Raw genomic sequence first — 24,462 nt, 5'->3', positions numbered from 1 at the left:
CCTATGACAGAAGGGATTCGATGAAAATTTTGTATGATCCGTGCAGGTTTTAGATCGTTGTTTCTATGAATATTTGTTCTACGTTAACCATCTGCATTATTCAACTTTTACATACATGCAGTGTCCTAAGAAAAAGCTAGTAGACAGACAGTTATAAGTGAAATTGTTTATAGCATTCGATCCGTGTAATGAAAATTTTAAAATAATAATAATTATTTTTATTCTTCGTCACAACTCTTTTAAAGCAATTTTTTTAAAATCTTTTTTAAACATTTCAAAACTTTCCATTTAATTTAAATACAAATTTACAACTATTTTTTTCATAACGACACTTTTCATAACACTGTACTGAAATAATCACTTGCTGAGAAACTATTACAGCCTACCGAATTCTCCCGCCTGGACCGGTGATTTTTCTAAAATATTCACGTATTTCTAGAATATAACGACACTTTTCATGACACTGCACTAAGATAATAACTTTCTATGACACAATTACCGCCAACCGAATTCTCCGATCTGGACGGGAGATTTTTCTAGAATATTTAAAAGAAGGGGCAAATTTTATGCTATACCATTTTAATCAAATAAATTTAAGAAACAATGATTTTAATTATAACAGTGGTAAACTTTTGGCACGATTTGAATGATCATGCTTGAAACTTTTAGAAATGATGTCATTTTTACCCATGCAAAGTGCGGATCGACCAAAATGAGGAAAGAAAGTTAACTTCTTTCTAGCTTTAACACTTTCATGTTCGGTGACACCAACGTGTTGTCACGTGAAAACCAAACGTTAGCTGCCGGTGACAACACGTTGGTGCCATGTCCAAGCCAAATGTTAGTGGCCGGTGACAACGCATAGATGTCGCGCGTTGCAATACAAATACAATGCTTCATGTGACATTTTCTCAAGAGACAATGGAGTACAGGGATGCCAACTGCTCCGCTTTCTGGAATAGTTTTAATAAAGTGGTAGCAAATTATATAATAAAATTCGTTAAAGAAAGATAGTTACGCCTATTTTCTGACATAGTAACCAGTAGTTTGATGCTTTAACGTTGCATTTTATATCATACTTATAATTTTTGATATTTAGTGGTGAAAAAATTACTTACAATGAAAAATACTAAACTAAAAAGTAACTTAAATTTCGCTACCACTAGAAAATACTATTTTACAAAGCGGAGCAAGTTACATGGAACCAGTTACATTGTAAACTTATCACTAAATATATGCAGACCGCATAATGTTAATACCAGAAATTTTGAAATCATTCTGTGAGATTTCCATACTTATAAGAATACTTTTGAAATTAATACTGGTATTGGAGAAAGAAATAAGCTTTTAACTTCCTCGAATCAATTTGGTTGATGCAGACTTTGCAGGGTTAAAAATGACACTATTTTAAAACATCCAAGCAAAATCGTTCGAATCGTGTTGACAGTTTTGCCGTGTAAAATCTTACAAAGCATTTGTTGTTAAAAGAAATATTCTTTACATAGTTAATATACTGGTGTTTCCATATTTTTGTCCTACTCCTGTCTTTAGGCGAACACAAATGTGTTTTTTTCCACCAAAATAAATCTAAAAAATGAGCTAATTGAATTATCAGTTTTTATCTCTTTAAAAAAATGAATCTGAGAGTTTTGGAGGTTAAGGGGTTAAGCAGGGATGCCTTAAGCTGAGTTTTTGTACTGTTTCCTAAATATCAAAAAAAATCTTCTTTGAATGTTAGTTACCACTTTCCATTTTTTAAGAACTTTACTGAATAGTCAGGAATTGAATAGTCAATAGTCTGACGACTATTTTAATTATAAATTTTAAAATTAAGTTAGTTAATTCAAAACACACACAAAAATAAATAAATAAAACATAGAAATGTATGAATTATTCTTTTTATTGAAAAAAATAAAGATAAAATATCTCATTTATAAAAACTAAAGGCATTTAATAACAAAGTAAACTGCTTCATTTCCTGAGTTTCTTTGAGGCTTCAGCTAAAAAAGTAAGAAGAAAAATTAATTTATTATTGTGCATTAAAATCAAAAGAAGAATCATATGTACACCAACTCAACATATCATCTCGTGGCACTTTATGTAATGCATATTGTTGCAATTATCAACTCAAACATTCAAAACTTTATCAAACCAGTATTTATTTATTTAGTTATTTATTTATAAATTTATTTGAAAAAATATTAGCACAAATATATCAGTATTGCAAAAGTTCCCTTACTAACACAATTCACATATTTGTTGTAAAAAAATATATACATATATATATATAACGTCGTTGCCGAGTGGAAGGATTAAAACAGGTCTTAGGCAGGGAAGGAGGGTAAAAAATTTATTTATTAATTATTTGACAGAGAGCAGTCATAAAAGTGAACACAAAAAGTTGTGTTTCTTTATTATATGTAAGGAAAAATCTTGCAAAGTAAATCCGTAAAATGTTTCAATTTAGGGACAGAGGGAAATCTTAGTAATTGCAATTTGTTTATCAAATAGATCAAGCGATTCCCACAGAGAGAAAAGGAAAAAATATCTTGCTTTTAATTATGCATACTTGAGCCAAAAATAGATTTAAGAACAGGATGTGGCTTTTTAAAAGTGCGAGAAAGTGTTTCGATTAGATAAATAAAATAAAATAAAAGAAAAGGATAGTCAGAAAATAACTAACACAAAAAGATTAACTGAACTTTTTATGTTACATATATATCATAGTTATTTATAAGTTTTTTGACATTTGTTTGTCAGGTCACAATGAATGATTTAATTTTTTTTAAAGAAAACTATAGACTGAGAAGCTATAAGGCACGTGGAACAATTTTTATTTTTGTTGCATTTATAAAAGTACTTGAATTTACCTAATTTAGGTGTGGTGATTTCAAATCTGAATTTAGTTTTGTTTCTACAGATAAAAATTTACAGTTTATTTTTGTTATAAGTTTGTTTTTTAACTGAATGTACAAGTTTATCAAGAAATAGGTTTACATGCATACATTTATCTGCTCCTCTAAAAATAACAGACAAGACAAAAAACCTATGATCCTAGTGTATACCATAATGAGCTAAAATGTATTATCATTTATTTCTTTACCACGCTTTACATTAGAGAGAAGTGGGAACATTTAAGGGTGCCACAAATATTAACCCATTTTTTTGACTAATTGTCACAGTCCAGCGTTGTTTAGCAGCATTTTTAGAAATTAATAGCTCACTAACTGCAAAATATACCTTTTCACAAGAATGGCTCATATCTTATATTAGTGACTTGTTTATTTTCTCTTAAAAGAAAATATTTCTTCTTCATTTTATTAGCCTATTTTTACAATAAGCAAAATAAATATATCAGTTAACTTAGTTTATCATTTTACAATAATCACTATATAAATACCTTGAAGCCATACATATCTCAACTTATTTTTCACTTCATCATTAATTTTTTATCCTACCTCTATAAATTTCTTTAAAAAAGCCAGTGTTAAAGCCTGTTTAGAGGATCCAAGTTCTTGGACGAAGATTGATTGATATTGTTGGAAACTTGTTTTGCTTTGAACTTAGATTGTGTAAACGATCATCCAAGTACTTGGTCCAAGTCCTTGGACGATAGTAGAGCATGTTCTATTTTCCATCCAAGTTTTTTCTCCCTTAACCAATTAGCGTCTTCGGTTTTGTGACATCAAACAAGCAGGCATCAGATTATTTCATTTTGTTGTCTGTTTTTGTATACTTTAATACAAATAAATTAATCTGTTACAATCTATTTGTATTATTATGATTTTATTTAGTAATTTTAAACTCATGTAAGTAAGATTGTTGAATATGAGCAACGTGCATGCACAAGCTTTTCTTCCGACAAATCAGTGACATTCAAGAACTTATATAGTATCGATGAATCATCCAATTTCTCGAAATCAAGAACTTGGACCGTGTAAACAGGCCTTTAATTTAACATTTTTTCCAATATTTTGAAACATCAAGAGGGGGATACAGAAATAATTATGAAAAAATGGTGATTTTCTAATTTATTTAAAACAGGAAATATTAGTTACAGTTTTCTGAGAAAAAAAATGAGAAAAATTTGTGTGAAAAAATAATTTAGAAAACGAATTTAAAATAGATGTTGATTGGAGAGCTAAATTTAGACCCCTGCCTTTTTCTCAAGACTGATTTGTGCCCTGAGTACTGAAGAGTGGCACCCATGCATTTCCTCAAAAGAAATTTAAAAATTAAATTTAAAACTGAATTAAATTTAAAAATTAAATTTAAAACTAAATTAAATTTAAAAATTTAATTTAAAATTAAATTAAATTTAAAAATTAAATTTAAAACTAAATTAAATTTAAAAATTAAATTTAAAACTAAATTAAATTTAAAAATTAAACTAAATTTAAAAATTAAATTAAATTTAAAAAATTCTGGTTAAGAATATATTACTAAATTGCATGAAACTGTAAGTTGCAGAGAGAAACCAATTGCAGATTCGAAAATATCCATGATTCATTGAAGAAACTCATGCAACAGAAAACAAAAAGAAATTGCTCTCTGGGGAAATTTAAGTTTAAATCAGTTTTCATAAGAAATCAGTGTAGAGGCTGTTGTTTCACAGAAACTTACACAATCAGTTTTTAAAAATACATCCTACCCTCATTTAAAGTATTAGGCTAAATATTATTTTGTATTTTGTTTTTTAAGCTTATTGCAAAAATTTGCACAAATTGCATCTTTAATGAATAAATAGATATAACTAGAAAACAGATAATTATCATCTTCAGAAAATAACCAATAGTTGTTTAATAAAACAAAAAGATCTTAATCAGAACTGAGTTTATGAGAAGCTGTTAATAGGCTAACTAAGCTTTTAAAAATAAATTTAGCAAGCTTTACACAACAACGAAGACATGTTCTTATGAAATGTATTTTGTATATTACAGACTGTTTGAAGATAACAAGCTTAAAAACAATAAAATAAATTACCCTCAACTAAACAAACTTCTGCGTCTGCTCCTAATTTAATTAGATAATCAAGCCATAGAATCTGTTTGGATGAAAGTTTATCACCTGGTCCTTTTACTTCAACAATCTAAAAAATATTGTTTTTAAGAAATCAATCAAAACTGTCAATGACAATAGTAAAAAAGAAAATAATAATGAAAAATCTGATTGTGATACAAATATTTTTAAACATAACAATAAAAGCTTTCATAATGTTTTTTCTTATTTTGTTTCGAGACTTTCTCATATTAATACTTTCCTCAGGTTATTATCGTCTTGCAACAAATTTTCAAACTTTAAAAATTGTTTTTAGCATTAGCTTTTAATTTAAGCATTAGCTTTTAGCATTAGCTATTTAATTTTAGAAACATTATAGACTTTCTTGAAAAAACCTCAAAATCTATAAATGCCTCTCAGAATATTTGCATGTCTTGTTATTTTTCATTGCAAAAATTTTAAACACAAAATAATCTAAACAAATTGAATTAAATCTTTAGTATTTACCCTTTGATACAGATTTTTCATTAAACATATTTTTCAAACTTTTTTCAGTATTTTGTATTAATTTAGATCAAAATAAGTCAAAAATATTACATTTGGCATTTTATAAATTTTTGGTTATGAAATACAGCATCAGACACTGGTGTCTTTTTTTGCGTTAAAGATAAAATGTTCAAATATGGCGCACTTCCAAATAATACTTCTTCAAATTTGCACTTGTTTGCAATTATTTACATCTTAGAAAAACAGTATTTCCTCATTGAAATTTCTTTAGTTTAATTATTAATAAATCTTTGAATATGATTGAAAAAAATTTCAAACTACTTTTTTTGTATTTAATATTTAAAAAATATATATATAACTTTGAGAATTTAGCAGATTATTATAGTAGCTATTAGACTGTTCTTTTATAATTAAAAAAAACACAAAAAATATTTTTATTTGCAACTAGAGTCTCAGAAATAAATAAATATATGTAAAGGCTTAAAATTTATTTGGTTCTTCATTAATAACTTAAAAAAAAAAAAAAATTTATCTCAAATTGTGGTTTCTTTGCTACCAATACTGTAGTATATTAATTTAAGGTTCCAAGCACCTGACATTATTAAATGTTCACAATGGATAAAAAAATAAGGCTTTATTGCATTAATTAATTTTTAAGTAATTATATAAATTAAATAAAAACTAACCAACAATAAAGGATCACAATTCAATAATCAAAATTTATAAATATTAATATTGAAATGAAAAGTTAAAATAGAATACTTGATGCAACAGAAGTTACAAATAATATCTCCAACGAATCTCAGATTGGTAATCTTCAATTCAAATGAGACGCTATTTTTTTGTTCTAAATAAATAAAATAAAAAAATATTTACATTCAGTGTAGAGAGATTTTAGACATTATTCACTAGAAGCCAAGCGATCAGCTAGAATAAAATCCTTACTAAATATGAGCAGATTAATGTTTTACCCAAACATAACTTACTTTAACTTTCAAAGTTTCAGGATTCCAAACTACTAAATCTGGAACTCCACTTCTTGTGAATCTAAAATCTTTAGCTAATCTTTCACAGATTCCACACAGAATATGACTTCCTAAGCAAACAACTAGTCCCTAAATAAATAGGTTATTTTTTTTTAAAAAGTAATAATTGGTTTTAAAATTTAAAATAAGAACAAAATATTATCAAAACTAGTAAAAAACATAAATTTTAAAAAATTATCTGTATTTGTTTTATTTAACAAAAATAGGTACTGATTAATATTAACTGATTCATTTTAAAATATAATTATTAAAAAATCAAATTATTCAGGGACAATATAAAAAAGCAATGTGAACATAAATATATTCCAACACATTTAAAAAGGAGCTCTTCAGAAATTGCATTACCTGAACATATTCTAAATCTACAAAGTGATCCCATGACACAAGAGAGGCTTTACCATGATGATTTTCCCATGTAGTTTTCACTATTTCTTTCAAGTCCTAAGGAATTTAAAAAAAAAATCTATATTTAATATTTACACAATCTTACATTCATTTGTGAAATAAAAAGCATAAAAATGTTTTAAAAAAATGTAGTTTTGTAAGTACATTATTTAATGAAAATGTTGGAGTGGGTAAAAGTGGAACAATTAACAACATATTTTAATAGGGTTCAATAAAGTAACAAAAATATTAATTTTAGTTCAATTAATATTTTAAAAACAGTTAAAAAAACACATAAACTTACTTCATTTGAAGCATTTTTTAAAGCTTCTAAATGGGAAGTTATTTGTTTCTCACGATTCAGGAAAAATAAGTCTGTATTAAGGTCTAATGGATGGGTCTGATATGGACAAATAAATACATCAGGTATGCTGCCATCATAAATTATATCCCAAAACAGAAGCGCATAGAGGGATATAAAAGTAGAACCTTCACCATGAATACCTGCAAAAGTAAATGTATTCAACAAACTTGTGAAATTGGGAAGAAAACAATCCATCATGATCCTTAATATCGCAATATTCTGCTACGCTATATTAAAGGATAAAACTGTACAATTACTGTATATCCTGGAATATAAGTCGGATCTATGTTATTGATTACAAAATAGTAAATTTTAGGTATATAGGATGTATAAGTCGACCACTACAAAAACCAAAGTATGAAAATTTCTATTTCATTGTAAAATCTTTTAAAAAGAGTGGAATTAGGAATTCTTTTGATAGGGATGAAGACTATTTTTGTGGGGATGAATTAGAATCTGTTGCAGAGATGACACTGACTGCAGAGCAGAGTTGACTAAAACACTGCTAACAATATTAAATCTAACCCAGATGATGTTCTGGAATTTTCAAATTTGTAGTTTATGGTGAGCTTTAAAAGTTTGCATTGTGTTATATATTTTGAAATACTCTGAATAAATTATACTATTCTTATTCTTAATTTTATTTTCTGAATGTAACGTAAAGTACGGTTGCTGAAAAAAGCTTTATAAGTAAAGAAATTATATGAAGGAAAATGAAAAATTAATTGCATATTACATATTAAAAATAGTTTTTCAAAAGAGTAAATTGATACAATAGTTATTCATACCTATCTCCTTGTTTATAATGAAGTGATATTTCTCAATTTACAAATGGCCAAATTTATTGCCAATGTATAAGTAAACCCCTTGATTTTCATAAAATTTTGAGAGTAGAATTGAAAAGTAGACTGATACACTGATATACAATATATTAACTATAGAAGAGCAAAGTAAAAAAAAAAATTAAGAGCTATAAATTTTTCAGTTCATCTTTTATTATAGCAATTTGAAAATTTTATTACTGTGTACTTTACATACATTTACAGCAATATAAACATTTTACATAGACTGTAAACTATTTGATATTAACATGAAATTACACAAATACAAAAGCATGAAGTGATAATATCACTTTTAAAGAAACATAACTGATTCAAAGATTCTTGAAAAGGAATATTTTAATTAAACATGTTTTTTCAGTCAAGTTTTTAACTTATCTTTTTAATTTAGAAGTTAAGGTTAATTCAACTCGTCTGTTTTGAAAAGTTTACACATTGTTGTAGAATTTTTTAATTTTTTTTAAAAATTATTATTATTTTTTCATAAATATATATATTTTGTATAAGTAGGATCTCAGTCTTTGGCAACAAAAAAAAAATTGTATACTATTTTTCACAAAATTCTTAAAACAAGATTTTGGTAAAAAAATTCTGTATTGATACCTGTTAACTTTCGTATAAGACAGTTTTGAAATACAATGGACTGCGCTAACAATTCAAAGTTCTACCATAATTTAAAGTTAAGAATATCATATTAGCAATAATCTTTTATTAAACAAGTATATATAATGAAACAAAATGCAGTTAAAACTATTGAAATGAAAATTATTTAAACGTTTTTTTATGCAAAGAAAGAAAAAAAAATAACTATATGAATAAAAATATACAGTAAAACATAAATATCTCTAAAGCAAGTAACACAAAATAATTTGAATTTGATACACATTTATTAAACCTATAATAGATGAAAAAGCAATTATTGCCAAATTCATTTATACTTCTCGGTGATCTTCATTTTAGAGAATAGTTTAGATCACTAAAAAAAAAAAATTTATTTCTGAAGAATATTTGTAGCCTTGAAATTCAATTTTTAAAGACTTTTCTAGAATGATTTCATGAATTAGTTCTTAAGATTAAGTTTTGAGGTTTGAACATAATCCATCAACATAAGAAGATATCATAAAACAAGCATTGCCCTACATAGAAAAAATAAAAAATGGCGTGAAACACATAGAATATTTATTAAAATTTCGAAAAATACCAAACACAAAAGTATACAGCTATGCTATTTGCAATGAATACTGCAATCTGAATGTAATTTTTTTTATAGAATTTAGTTACTTTTATGAGTAAAAGCGTTATACAAATGAAACAATCGGCTCTCAATTTTTATCTACTTTTTGAAGAAGCTTGTTTAAGTAATCTTATTTTTAAGATTTGTGCTCACCCCCTTTTTTACCCCACCTAATATTGGCACTTTTTATTCTCCTTCATTTATTGTTGAGTTTTTCGCCATTTATTTTCTAACTATCCTTATTTTTCATTACATTCCTTTACCTGGTGTAATGAAGTTCATCCTTTCCAAAACAAGTAGCTGTATCATTCTGTGTATGGTGTTTTAAGAAGTTTTAATAAATATTCTATATGGTCCTACATCATTTATATTTTCACTGAGTTACTTGGAATAATTGATTACAATGTAGAATAAAATTGAAATGGAAATTTTACCTTCGGGATAACCATCTTCTTTGTAATGTTCTAAAGTAAGTTGCTCAACGTTCAAAATAGTAACTTCATCTTCATTAGAGCAGACACTTGAGGAAGATATAAAAACGTGTCTCCGTCCAAGTATAGAACGAGGACATAATCGCCCTTTTATGATAACCTGAAATTTTTATAAACATTAGAACATATTTTTATATGAACATATTGGATAACAAAATAAACGGAGTCAGAAGTCATTATGAAACCGCAATTACAAAATTTTTAAAAAAAACGTCATTACCACAAGGTTTACTTATTATTTATAGCATTATTTCTCAACCGCTCGCACATTTACGGTTAAATTTATTATTATTTGCGAATATCAATAACAAAACATACCTTTTTTCCCTACTTATAAACAAAAGGATTTCCTTTTTATTTATTTTGTATTTACCTTTTTCTTTGGCTACATACACATGGTTACATAATTTCGTTATTACACATGGTTACATAATTTCGTTTCGGTTACATAATTAATAACATAAATTTTAATTATATTTAAATAGGTTTATGCTCAAAACATTTCCCGAACAAAAGAGTATTTAAATAATTAGAAACAAACTGGTCAAAAAAAATTTCCATAATTTTGTATACATAAAAATTATGTAAGTAGTCTAAATTACTAAACTTACTGCTCCACAATAAAACATTGATAAATTTAACAAATCTGTGTAAGTCAAGTTGAAAAACATTGATCTATAAATAGTCAATTAAATAGAAAGGCTTAAAAAAAGGGGGATAAGATTAGCATATAAATTCTAAGAATCCAAAAAAACAAACATAAGCTTTAGTTCACTAATATGTGTGATCCGCCACAAAGTAATTAATGAAGTAAGGGGGGAAAATATCAAAAAACTGTGATGAAAGAAAACATTTGTGTTACTTTAGGAGCTTCAATGACATCTGCTTCCCTCAGAACTTGCTTTTTAAAATCATCTTCATCATCTAATGACTTTGTTAGTCTCAAGGCTCGTATAAGTAAAGAGTACCTGTATCCCTTTCTAACATTTTTATCTGATAGGGCATTTTGTATTTCCTTAAGAGCCTATAAATAAAAGAATAAATTTATATTTAATAATGAATTGTTAATAGAAGTAAAGCAAATGTCCAATATTTTTTTTAAACAGATAAGGTACAAAAATTTATTATCTTTGAAATTTAAAATTGCATTTTATTTTCAACTGAAATTAGATTAAAGAGTTGTTGTATATTTTTCTTTAACAATATCTCTGCATTGCAATTACATTTATCCACTAATTTTAACATTATTACAAAAAAAAATTCTAATACCTTAAAAAGAATTATCGGGTGTTTCATTTTAAATCATTTAATGTGTAAGTTTTACAATCTTTGAGAAATTCGACAAACTCTGAAACATAAAATTTCAGAACTTATTTGCATACAAAGCATTTTAAACTATTATTAATATTTAATTTGATTTGACATTATAATATTAAAGAGTATTCAAATTTGATAAAAAATTTCATTGATATGTTCCGCAAATCAATCTTCCAATATTTAAAATCTGATGGAATTTTATTTTAATCCAGAAATTAATTATATAATAATCCAGCAATTAATTATATATTAATTATATAGTTAATAATTATCCAGCTAAATAAACAAAAATAATATAAAAATCTTCAACTAGTCACTGCTCTAGTAATATGCAATTGTTATATAATCTGCTATTTTAAAAGGATACTAATACTGTTATGAATTAACAAGTGTATGATTAACCAATTAATAATAATAATAACATTAGTTTCTTGAAGTCAATTGAAAAAATTGTTTACATTTATGCACTTTTAATCATGTGTGATGCATTCTTATTAATGATGTTATTTTTAATTATTCCAATGTTCATTGTAAAATAAAGTAATTTTGATTATGACTCTAACAATTGTAAACATTTATATGTACAACTCACCCATGCAGATAATTGTTTTGTGTGTATTGTTAATTATATTTAGCCTTCCAAATTTAGCTTTAGAAATTTTTGAAGTAAGCATAAATTTTGCAAAGTAAACTTAGAAAGAATGCAATTCTAATTTTGCATATTGCCTGTAAAGTCATTAGGGATATCAATAAAAGAACAGACTTAAATCCATCAAGCCTGGATCAAGGGTAATCACACTAAAACTTTTTAATCATCCTATTTGTCATTCATTATATACCTTATATAATTCTTAAAATAAAATATTTAATTTATGTTTTCTTACTTCTTGGGGCTTTTTTAAATGTTGCTCCAAATTTAAAGCTAACCTATCGTACCACCGGCCTTTGTAATCCTGACAAAATACCTAAAAGTTACAAAAAATGATGTTAATAATTCTAAAAATAGAGTCAAAGTAGGATTTTTTTTTTTAAAAGTCGATTGAATAAAAAATTCTTACATTTTGATGCAATAGCATGCGCAATAAAGAAACAGCTTCTTTATACTGTCTTAACCTTTGCAGAATTTCAACACCCTGAGTCATGCAGCGAATATAAACATGATAAGGAGTATATCTTTTCAGAAAAATAGGTAAAGATGAAGATCTATTGAAAGATTAAAATAAAAAATAATAATAATGAAATGGTTTAAAGAAAAAGAAACAACATGCATAAATTTACCACACGATAATTCAGTAGGTAAAGTAAAATAATGATGAATTTCAATTTTCTCTTTAAACTTTACAATAAAATTACACTATAAAATAGTTTCAGAAAACAAGGAATTTTTTTTGTATTTGTTTTTAAAACATTGTTCGCAAAAAAAACTTTTTTTTATAGTAGAAACCTTTCAGCATGGCAGTTATTAACAGAGAATTGGCAGATTATTTTTCCTCAAAGGGAAAATAAAAGATTTCTCTTTCATCCTTGATGAAAGATAAAGAAGAATTTTTTCCTTATGAAATTTGAAAAAAAAAAAAATCTTATAATCTCATAAGCAAAAATTTACTAAACTATCTAAACACTTTTAAATCTAAAACCAAAACAGTAGTCTGCAGATATTTAGCTAAAGAGTAATTTCAAAAATTCTTAAATCACTCTCTTTAAATTAAATTTCATAAAAATAAAAAAATAAAAACAATAAATATTGAAGAAGAAAAATTTTTTTCAAAGTGGTTCAAGAGCTATATCATGATTTATGCAAATTTTTTCAAAGTATTGCAATATAAAATTCTAAATAAAATAATATAAATTTATAGCAACATAAATAATCTTATAAAATAATTCAATAATTATTACTTATTATAATTACTTTTTTAATTACTCTTATTACTTGTCTTTATACTTCTACGAATTTTACATTTAGATATTAAATTAAATGTATTTACTGAAATAATTGTCTTAAAGGAATCAAAGACAAATTTGAACTATGATTGACTCAGTAAATTCGGCTACTAAGAATGTAACTAGAATTTGCATATAAATTCATCTAGAATTTACTTTCATACCAACAATTTTCTGAATAAAAGAAAAGCATTATTTCTCAAATGTATAAAGCTGACTAAAGCATGATTTTCTTCATATATTTAAATAAATTGGCAATTGTTTCACAACAGGTTACAAAATAAGTATTACAATCATAGCTTAGTGGATATGTGGAACAATTTATTCTGGTATAGACATTTTTTAATCGATTGTTATTGTATCTATTAAATTTAATATCAATTTACTACAAGTCACACATTTCTTTAACAGAAGAAAACTGATAAACGCTATTTTTATTATTATTATAATAAATAAAAATTAAACGATGGGGAATTTTTTGGATTTTAGTCCTAAGTTGAATATTGCAAACTGTAGTTTGTTTGTAGTTTTACTTTGTTTTATTGAAATATGTAAGGATTTATTTTCAACTACATTCTGTTCTATTTTATAAGTTTTTATATTTTTTCATTATAGCATTTATTGATATAACTTTAATCTATTATAAAAAACACATTAGTTTTTCTTAATCTAGGTTTTAAAATCTAAATTTTTAAAATTGAGTAACACCAGATTTTTTTTTAAAATTATTTTTTAGGCTACTAAAGGTCAGAAGTTGAGTACTGCAAATGTAGCTTAATAGAAATATGAAATTTAAAAAAAATTAAGTATATTTTATTCTAGAGTATGCATAAGTTTTTAGTATTGTGTTATTATTATATTTATTTACCATTAAATATGATCTTAATAAGTTATAAAACATACTTATAGTAATGTATAAAATGAATAAATAAGATAGTTAAAACCATTCTACAGTTTTATAATGAACAGAAATATCTTATATACTGGATGATAAATATAAATTTTGTTGTTCACTTAATATTTCATATTTTTCTTTAATTTAATTTCCAAAATTATGCAACACTATTTTCCTTTTAGTAAACAAAAGTTGTTACTTTGGCTAAAAAATCATATGTATAAAGGCTTCAGAAACTATAATGAAATTTTATGTATTAAATATTCATTTTGGAGTCAACATTTAGTGTAAGAAAGCAAGAAATAAGGTTCATATGATATGTATTTATATTCACTTCATTATATTTAACAAAAATCCTCCCAGGAGTTAAAAATTTATTAAGTAAAAATACTAACTCTAGAATATTTATCAAATTGTTAGCATTCTACAGCAAAATATTTTATAAATTGGTAGAGCATGTTGCACAACCCATAAATAATTTCAATAAACATTAAATTTTACAACTTTTTTTTAAAATTTAACAACACTTTAAAGGTAAAAATATTAAAGCAAAGTGGCTTTTTTAAACACAGATTTTTCAACTGTTTATATGCAGGGCAGGCAAAACCATTCCAAACTAAATTTACTAAACCAAAAGTTAAATAAAATTTGAATTTTGCTTCTACCAAAAAAAGAAAAAATCAAGTTGGAAGCTCTGATGCCAACAAATGTATTGAAACATGTTTACAGATATGAACCATTTAGTTAAACAAAAACCATGCATGAATTTTCAAATATCAATACCTTTCAATATAATCTCTTGATAACTGGTCTTCATATTCTTCTTTTGCTTCAATAAATAATTCTTTTGCTCTTTCGAATTTCTTATGTTCAACTGCAACAAGAATATCAGTTTCTAACTGCCGAGCTTCTGCATACCTGAAATATAGTAGATATTTTAATATTAATTGGGTAAACTAATTGAAAAACTGCATAATTATAACTGCATAACATATAATAAAGCACTAGTTCCTGAAAGTGTTTACTTAGAATAATTAATATGTCATATAATGTGTTTTATAAAATGGCACTAATTTATAAATGCAATTTTTAACTTGAAGCTCACGGTTCAAATTTAAATAAATCTCTCATTAAAATTTTTTTAGATAAAATTATAACCAAGTCATTTATAATATTTGAAGAAATACAGAAAGTAAATAATTCAGGATGGAATCTGTTTATAATAGTAAAACTTAATGTTAGCGATTTCCCATATCCACAGCACCTACTTCCATACAATACTTTTAAAAACACATCGCTATGGACAAAAAGGAAAGACTGATTCTGGTTCTTATATTAAAAAAACATATTAAATGAGGATAATGATTAATTTTAATTTTAAAATGAAACTGTAGACAATATATTGAAAAAATAAACACAAAAGAACAATATAGATATTTAATTCAATAGTTCTTGAAAGTGTTTACTTAGCACAATCAATTAGTCATTTAATCTGAGCAGTAAAATGGCAGTAATTTATAAATGAAATCTCCAATTTGAAGCTCACTCCTCTATTTTAAGTATTACTCCTCAAAAGAGTAAAATCACTCTCAAAAAAATTTTTGGGAATAAAACTGAAGCCAAGCAATCCATAATTTAATAAATATAGAAACTGAACACAATCATGCTGGAATCTGTTCATCAAAATAGAACTTAATATAGCAATTTGCCTTATCCACTACACCTATTTCTCAAACAATACTTTCAGAAACACATAGCTACGGATATTCTTAGAAGTAAAAAGAAAAAGGTGATAATGGTTTTTATACCAAAAAATACATAAATAAATTGATGCTTAATAACAATTTTAAAATAAAGCTGAAAAACAATTATGAATTTAAAAAATTAAATAAAGGCAAAAAAGAAAATCTAAAATAGCATTAGCTCTTTTCATCATCTAACGACATTTCATGAAGTTACCTTAAATTTTGTCATACCTGTTCTGAAACTTCAACATAAAAATAATTTTTAAATTCGTTATTTGAGTAAAACTCATAAAAATCAAAAAATTTAAAAACTATATGAATAAACAGACACTTGAAATTTACTTACATAAAGTAAGAATTTAGCTTTTATTCTTAATTTACTGATCTTTGAAACATCGATTTAAATGATATTGAATATAAATAGAGACTATGGGTGATGGTTTGTTGTTTTAAGATAAGTTATTTTCAAGTATTCAGATTTGTGAGAATTTGTACTGTACTATTTTTTAGTTGTGAGATGCATATTTATGAGTATTAAAGAATAGTTTAAGGGCAGAAATATTAGAGGATTCTTATTGAATCTAATGCCCATGAGCAAACATTTATTTGATACTGATAAATCATATGTTTCACTTATGAGTTGAATATTTACTGACAGTAATAAAGAGTTTATGCATTATCAAATCTTCATTGCGAACATTTAATATAGAGTGATGTAATAAAGTGGAACTTCTAAGAGTTCCAGTATTTGTTAGAACTTTTACCGTGTGGCAAAAAAGACACAAATAATTAGCCACAAATTGCTGGTAATTAAAAACAATCTTTTAAAAAGTTGCTGCTACCTGATAACAAATCATTTCAAGTTGAATTATAAGAAAGGTATTTGGCTTGTATTTTATTTTTTATGTTTTGTTGAAACATTTATTTTAAGTACAGCAAATAGATTTAGAGTGGTATTTTAGTTTCAACCCTTGTTATGGAAGTATTTGAATTTCAAATTGTATAAAACTCCATGGTTAAAACTTCAAGACACTAAGACTGAAAGATATTAATTAAGAAACTACAGAAAATAAAACATAAGAGGACACGAGCGTTTCACTAACTAATAAAGCATTATTCTACACCATACAGGTATATGATTAATAAACTATATCTCGGGCTAAGATCACACTATAGATAACAATAATTTATTTAAAGGCCAAAATGGGTACTTTGTGTCACCATTAGCAGGTCATGGCTTTGCCTTGCCAACTAATTATTAATTGAAAAATAAAGATATCAATACCTAATAAGTTCATCTCTATTTGCAAAAATAGCAATTTCTTTGGTGCATTTATACTCAGGAAAAACTAGTTCACCTTTATTTACTTGTAGAAGAGTAAGTCTGAAAATTAAAATGAGATCAATGAATACTAAACAACACCTTAAACGTATTTAATTTTAAAACAGCACAATCAATTTTAAAATATTTTACTGGTGGTGACAAAAAGCATCTCTCAACAAGTGATTTGAATTTTATGAAAGTCTTTTTGGAAAGAAACAAAGTCACTATAAAACAGTTTTTATCCTCAAAATCCATTTTAGTTTATATAAATTTGAAAGTTCTTTTAGATTGAGATAATTTGATTGTAATTTGTTTATTTTAGTTATAAAATAAAAAAATTTAATCATACATGCCTCAGTAAGCATGTATGATTGCTTTTTTTTTTTATTTATGTTAAATGAAGCTTCTTTAACAAAAAATAATAATAAATATTATAAAAAAAAAATTTTCAATGTTTCTTCAAAAACAATTTTATTTATTTTATATTTGTTTATAATTATTATGTTTGTTTCTATAATATTTTGATGCAAAATGAAATATCAAAGTAAAAAAGAATATATATATATATAAAAACTTTAAAAAGCTATTTCTTATTAAAACTAATCAATAAAATTAAAGAATAGATATATGGATTGGTTCAGAGAAAAATTGGTCAGAAATCGGTAGTCCTAATCCCTTGTATGGGACAGAATTATGTCATAAAATCAAAATCGATGAGTAATCGGGAGACATTTACGGGAGTTTACTTCTTACATATATAAAAAATCAAGCTATAAAACTATGAGCAAAATTAAGTAATAAGCTGATATAAAAACGTTTATCAAGAGACCATACATCTGTTATATGTTTTTATAATAAATAACAGGGCAAAATCATGAAAATAAAATCACGGATGCATTTTTCTTTTTAGTTTATTTGCAGTTCTATAGCAGCCAAATATCATAACTGCCATCAAAGCAATAACTTGATTGAATTGAATGTGAAGTTTAACGAGAAAAGGTCCAAAAATGAAACACTAATTAGACAGTCCTTGTTATAATAGTAATAAAATGTCTATGTCTGAAAGCTTATGAAAGAGGTTTGGATGTCATATGATAAATATCAGCTGATTGGAGTTCTACTGTAACAACAAAACACCGTCAGAAATTTAACTTAGAAAGTTGATTCAGCTAGTTAAAATAACCACACAAAAAAATCAATTAAAAAAACTTTTTAGCTAATTAAAAATAAAATAAAATTAAATTTATATTTTTTAGTTACATTAAACAGAAAAAATAAAAGGCTTTACAGTTGCTGTTGTTGACCTCCTGCAGCAGAATCATCATCATCTTCAGACAACAACGTAAGGTTGAAAAGCATTAATATTCTTGTAAAAAGCTTCTTTGGTAAAAGTGACAACCTGTAACAAGGTCCTATTGTTTGCTTAATCCTAGAAAACACAGTAAGCTAAATGTCAGGAATCTAAGCTTGATTTTCGCATTTTAGGAAGAGCAATAATCATAAGTAAAGATATTAAATGAACACACACTTTTTTAGAATCATCTTTTCAATGCCATTTTTATCATTCATAAAGAACACTGATTTGTGCTGTTTACTATGTTTGATAAGCATAGATTTTATCTCTTCTTTATTTTTTGCAGAATTGAAATTAAAATGTTTTGCCAAACATTTAGCCTCAGGCAAAGACAAGAGATTTAGTGCAGTCTCTAAATCCATATCACTGATGCCTGAAAAATATAAGTAAAAAAAAAATGGAAACTTGTGTATATTAGTCATTATCACCATAAAAATAGCCCACCTAGAGAGAGTCGTAAGAATAAAATGCAATTTTACATACGCAAGTACAACATTGATATGAGATTAAAAAATCAAAGCAAAATTGTTGTTAATTGGCAGTCAAGACTATCATGTACGTAGGGGAGGCTACTTGATGAAAGCCTCAATCCTGCTTATGCTACACAGTAGCACACCACTTCTACAGCTGGATCGCATACGACACAAAACCATACCTTATAATGATTCATGGTACCGTGACTGTCAAAAGTTACACTTGTGAAATCCTTTAGCCAAATGCATAGCAGGCAGGGATCCCGCTCAGCAATTTTCAACAAGAGAATGCTTCGCCTCACACAAAGAGTGTCACAGATATGCCTTTGTCACATTATCAACATTCCCTGGCCTGTTTGATCAATGAGCCATCATATCTGAAATGATTTGTCAATGAGTCAGCATATCGGAACCAATTATGGACAGCAAAAAGCCGAACCTTCGAACTTAGTTGATTTAGTGGTGTCTTCACAGCAACAATGGAATATGATGCCGCAGAACATCATAAAGAACTAGTACGCCTCAATAATGCATGAGCAAATCACATCCTGCATTCATGCTAGAGGTCGCTTAAGGGGTACTTATTTGTATTTTTTCTGGCAACAAATCATCATTTTGCTTTGATTTTTTAATCACTTACTCATATCAATGATGTACTTCCCTGCATGAAATTTCACTTCATTCTGACAACTCTTTCTAGGTATGCTAATTTTTATAGCAATGAGTATATATCTATATTATAAAGTAAAATAAAATAAAGGGAAAAAACAATTATCTAAATTTATATCTACAAAATATCTTTTCCAGAATAGGACAAATTTGAATAATCTTTTTAAATAAAAAAAAGGTGTACAGTTACTATTCTAAAGAACACAAAATTAATTACTTGAATCAACTAGACAAGCTTTAGAAAGCTCCTCTAAACATAGGAATGCATTGGTAGTAATATCAGGATAATTAATTTTATCACATCTTAACCATTTATATTTTCTTTGGAATAGCCGAACATACAATTTTTGAGAAGTATCTAAAATGTAAAAGATTACAAATATCAGAAAGACAAATAATATAATGTTGCTCACTTTTAATGAAAATATGTTTTATATGTATTATGAATCAATAAACATATGATAAAAACAAACATAAAAAATTTCAATAATCATACCATATTTAAAGATCAATGAGCAGTTGAAGGTAATGAATAAAATTGTCTTATTTTCTATTTATCTAAATTATGTAAATAAAATTTAAAATATGAATGGGAAAAAAACTAAAAATTATATGAATGTAAATGAAAATGCTTTGTTTAATTTGGAATAAAAAACAGAAAATCAAAACAAAGAACAGACAATAATAGGTGTAATGTGATATCGATGATGAAAGAAAGCAGTTTCTTTTAATGTAAATTTACAAAATAAGAAATCACAAAAATTGAGGGTATTTCTCTGACTAAGTTGACAGTGTTTAATTTTTTTGTAAATGATAAAGGGTTAGAGTGCTGCCTTTTAAAAAAGTACAGAACATATTAAAAAAAAACCATTCATATTTTAGTAAAAACTTACACGCACCAATTTTTTAAAAGTAATTATGACAAATTCAGTTAAAAAAAATAATTATTACTTATGAAATTGTTTTTTATTTTAAAATATTTTTGAAGTTTGATAAATAGGTTAGACAAAAGAAACAGAGGCTATAGATTCTGTAAATATTAAATAATTTTAAAACAATATTAGAGTTCGAAAAAAAAATTAAATAAATTTTTAAAGTATTAATAGTTTCAAAATTTCTAATGTTTTCACTGTAATTTAAGTTGGCACTTACTTAAAGAATATTATGATTTACCTATACATTTTTTTTAATAATAAATTATTTTTATTTATGTGGAATTTTTAAAGCATCTGATATTCTAGTAAAATCACTATTTTTACCTTTAATAGGATGTGTGACAAATGGTTGAAAGTGGTGTGCTAAATATTAGGCTGATGCCCTTAACTTTTAAAATTTTTGTAATTTTGGTTCACTAAGTATTTTTTCAGTATTTCACAGTATTTTTAGACAGAAAATAAAAAGTTAAGAATCTCAAATGTTTTGCATCAAAGTTTTTTTTAATACTTAGTGACATTACCATATTATTAAACCATACAATAAAAAACCTCAAAGCAGCAAGTTTGCGAGGGGAACCAAACTGGTTATGAAATTTTAATTATTAATGAAACTATTAATGAAATTTTAGAAATTTTTAATAAAGCTATTTCAGAGTGATAACAAGAAATTTCAAATAATGCATTGAGAAATAATACAATTAAAAACAAATCTTTATAAAGAATGATAGATTGAGAACAAAAATTTTACAAGCAAAGTTCTAACTATAATCGCAATAGCACACAACATAGAAATGTAATACTTTAGACGTTTACTGTAGAACTTGTTTAAAACACTATAAAATTCATTTATATAATTTAGGCAGAAATGATTAAAAATTAAAATTACCTAAAAAATTGAAAAGTTAAACACAATAATTAAATTTAATCTAAAAAAGCAATTTCAACTAACTATAAATACACATGGCTTACATTTATTCATTAATAACCAGGGATAAATAAACAATGTTATATTAATATTTATATTAAATGCAATGAAAAAAAACTCAAACATATACCTGATATGGAATTAAAAGCATTCACAAAATTCATATCTTCTTCATTAAAAAGAATTTTATTATCATCTACATTTAAAACACAATGTAAAATATGTCTAAAATTGGCGATGTAATAGGGTGTATAAGTTTGCTTTGTAGATTCAGGCTCTTCTTTTTCATTACTATCTGATAACTCAGAAAATGCACTCATGTCATCTAAACATTGTTTAACATCATCTAATTCTTTATTCACTTCAAGTGATACATTTTCATTTTTAAAATTACTTTTTTCTATCTTTTCATGCATATCTATAGAATTATTATTCTCATTTTCAGTAGATAATGTTTTCTCAGTTTTCATATTTTTACTTAAAGGAGAAAAAGTCTTGCGAGAGTGCACTTCAAAATTTGGACAGCTATCATTGTTCAACTCATTATTAATACATTGAGACGATCTTAAAGGAGCAGAGATTTGACAAGAGCTCACTTCAGAATTCAGATATACGACATCATTGTTCAACTCGTCATTGTTTCCCTGAGAACAAGATGTTGATACTTGAACTGCAACATTATAATTCTTATCACATGCAACATGAACTTCAATCTCAGTTTCTAATTTAATAAGCTTTGTTGGTCTATTAAATTTAGTAGATAAATTACTGGATCTTTTAGAATTTCTCTTTAATGTGGTTTTTTTTAAATTCTGAAAGCTGTCATTGCTTAACTCATTATTATTCATTACAGATGATTCTGAAAGAGAAGCTGGACAAGAGCTCATATATGAGACATCATTGTTGAACTCATTATTGTTCTCCTGAGAGCAAGAAGCAGGTATTTTGATCATAGCATTGTCATGAGTTTCTGATTTGACGAGTTTTGCTGAACGGTTAGATTTAGATACGTTACCAGACCTTTTAGAATTACTCTTTAAGGTGGTTTTATGACGTGAAGTAATTTCATAACTATGTTTAGAAGATGATGTATGTTCAGTACTTTTTATTTTTTCATTTGACTTGATCTTTAATTTTGAATTTCTTTTGACTGGAAATGAGGAAACTAATGGTTTGGCATTCAAATCATTTCCGATTTTTTTACGGGCATTTATTGATGTCGGCACCTCATTTAAGAATACAACTTCATCATCCAAATCACTTAGTACAGTTTGGTTAGATATTTTTTCTGCAGTAGCAGGTTTTGACGGTTTTTTCCGTTGAGTTTTTAAATTAAGCCTGCTCGATGTTTTAGTTTTTTTAATGTGATTAGGATTACTTTTCTCACTTGAAAGCGAACTTTTAAGCTGATATTCAGATATTGCACTAGAACAATTATTATCTAAATGCTCATTTAATTTTGTTTTAAAGACAATTAGATTACAAGCAGGGCAGTTAACTTTTGTAATATCAGACTGACACGTAAAATAATCTAAAATGCTAGACTTTTTCATCCCTTGTAAAACAATACAAAATAACCTTAACTTTAAAAAAATATTATAAAACTAAAAAAAAGTAATAAACGATGTATATTTTGAATATTTTTTAAGCGTAGCGTACAATAATTATTAATATTACAACATTAAGAAACTATATTGTTTAAAAAATTAATTAAATGCCTCACAACAAAAGAGCGGCACAAAAAACAGTTTATTGTTTATTTATATTATGATTACTACCGTTTCCGGCTATTAACTTTTAGCAAGCTCAATCTCACTAGATTTTAACACAGAAATAAGAATTTCTAAACTCTCTAAGGAATCGTTCCCGCTTTATGTGAATCACACACATGCAATCCAGATGAAAGGAGCCCCAGGGCATAGCCATCAAGAAATAAGGTCGTTTAACAACGTCATAAGCAGATTTTAACTGAGTAACAGCAAATTTCTAATATTTATCATTGAACAATCAACAACAGGTTCATTTGTCCTTTGGTTGTACTGTTCTTTACATCTATTATTATATAAATTTTACACATGCCATATGCATGACATATACATTGTTGCTGTAGTTCATTTGCGTCACACTAGAGCTGCTCAATGGGCTATTGGCAACGGTCTGAGAAGCATCCCTGAGGAAGATTCGAAGACATGCCATCACAATTTTGATCCTCTGAAGAGGGAATGGCACCCCGCGTCGGTAGTTTATCGACCTGCACGCGAAGTCGAGCACTTTACGGTAGAACAGTTTAACGAGGACCAATACCGCACAACCTCTGTCCCTACCCAGACTGATCCAATGGGTCACCCACCCGCACACTGACCGTAGCCAGTGATGTTTAACTTCGATGATCTGCTGGGAACCGTGTCTTAACAATCGGTATCAGGATTTATCAAAAATATTGTCACTTTATAATAATTTTTATGATCTTGTTGACAATTCAGCTTAAAAAAGCCCCCCCCCCAAGCCAAATGCAATGTTGAAGGTTGGAAAGTACCAGCCTTGAAAAAAAAAATTTTATCAGCTCGACCTAGGCCGACTGAAAAACAAACCTGAAGTGGAATCAGCCCAAGCTCATGATTTTGGTAACCAGCAAAAATCATGGTTCTTTTAGCTCATGAAATGATTATCTTAGCTCATAAATTGTTGTTGTTGGCTCTTTAAATGGTTCTGTTGTCTCATCAAATGAACAAGGAATTGGTTATTCTGCCATTCAGTTTTAACTCTCGGTAGCTGTGCCAAGTATCCATTCCAAGTATCCATCCGAGGAGGATCCGATGTTAATGATATGCATGTAGTGAGAATAGTCCATGAGTATTTTCACAAAAGTAGTTAATGATCAGAGGTGTGAATGGTATGCAGTGAGCATAGACATAAAGGAGGAAGATGAATCACTTCACCTGGAGGGCGTCACGGTGAAGTTGAACATTGTAGTCTGTACTCTATGCTCGCGCCATCTAGTGACCATTTATATAAAATTTT

At 26.6% G+C, this 24,462-nt stretch overlaps 1 protein-coding gene across 1 annotated transcript; it reads right to left on the bottom strand.

Annotated features, from left to right (window-relative positions):
• Positions 1-1,882: 1,882 nt before the first annotated feature.
• On the bottom strand, positions 1,883-23,538 carry LOC107447652 (fanconi-associated nuclease 1). Its single transcript, XM_043054313.2, has 15 exons — positions 21,572-23,538; positions 19,799-19,939; positions 18,614-18,812; positions 18,374-18,514; positions 17,047-17,145; positions 14,800-14,934; positions 12,239-12,383; positions 12,065-12,145; positions 10,726-10,887; positions 9,807-9,963; positions 7,240-7,439; positions 6,897-6,992; positions 6,492-6,620; positions 4,984-5,089; positions 1,883-2,000 (listed from the first exon to the last, which is right to left on the bottom strand). Exons 1-15 carry the CDS (start codon positions 22,992-22,994, stop codon positions 1,972-1,974), a joined length of 3,243 nt encoding a protein of 1,080 aa, XP_042910247.1. The 5' UTR covers positions 22,995-23,538; the 3' UTR covers positions 1,883-1,971.
• Between the last annotated feature and the right edge of the window lie 924 nt (positions 23,539-24,462).

This window comes from Parasteatoda tepidariorum, chromosome 10, assembly GCF_043381705.1.
Source record: "Parasteatoda tepidariorum isolate YZ-2023 chromosome 10, CAS_Ptep_4.0, whole genome shotgun sequence".
Taxonomy (NCBI): Eukaryota; Metazoa; Arthropoda; class Arachnida; order Araneae; family Theridiidae; genus Parasteatoda; species Parasteatoda tepidariorum.
Note: the sequence above shows the minus strand (reverse complement) of the source record. Positions and strands in the feature narration are given on the sequence as shown.

Coding starts and splice junctions, on each gene's coding strand:
- LOC107447652 (XM_043054313.2), bottom strand. CDS start 22,994: ATGAAAAAGTCTAGCATTTTAGATTATTTTACGTGTCAGTCTGATATT. Junction 12,384..14,799: donor TCAAGAGATTATATTGAAAG/GTATTGATATTT, acceptor ATCTTTCAATAG/ATCTTCATCTTTACCTATTT. Junction 7,440..9,806: donor AGAAGATGGTTATCCCGAAG/GTAAAATTTCCA, acceptor TTACTTTTGCAG/GTATTCATGGTGAAGGTTCT.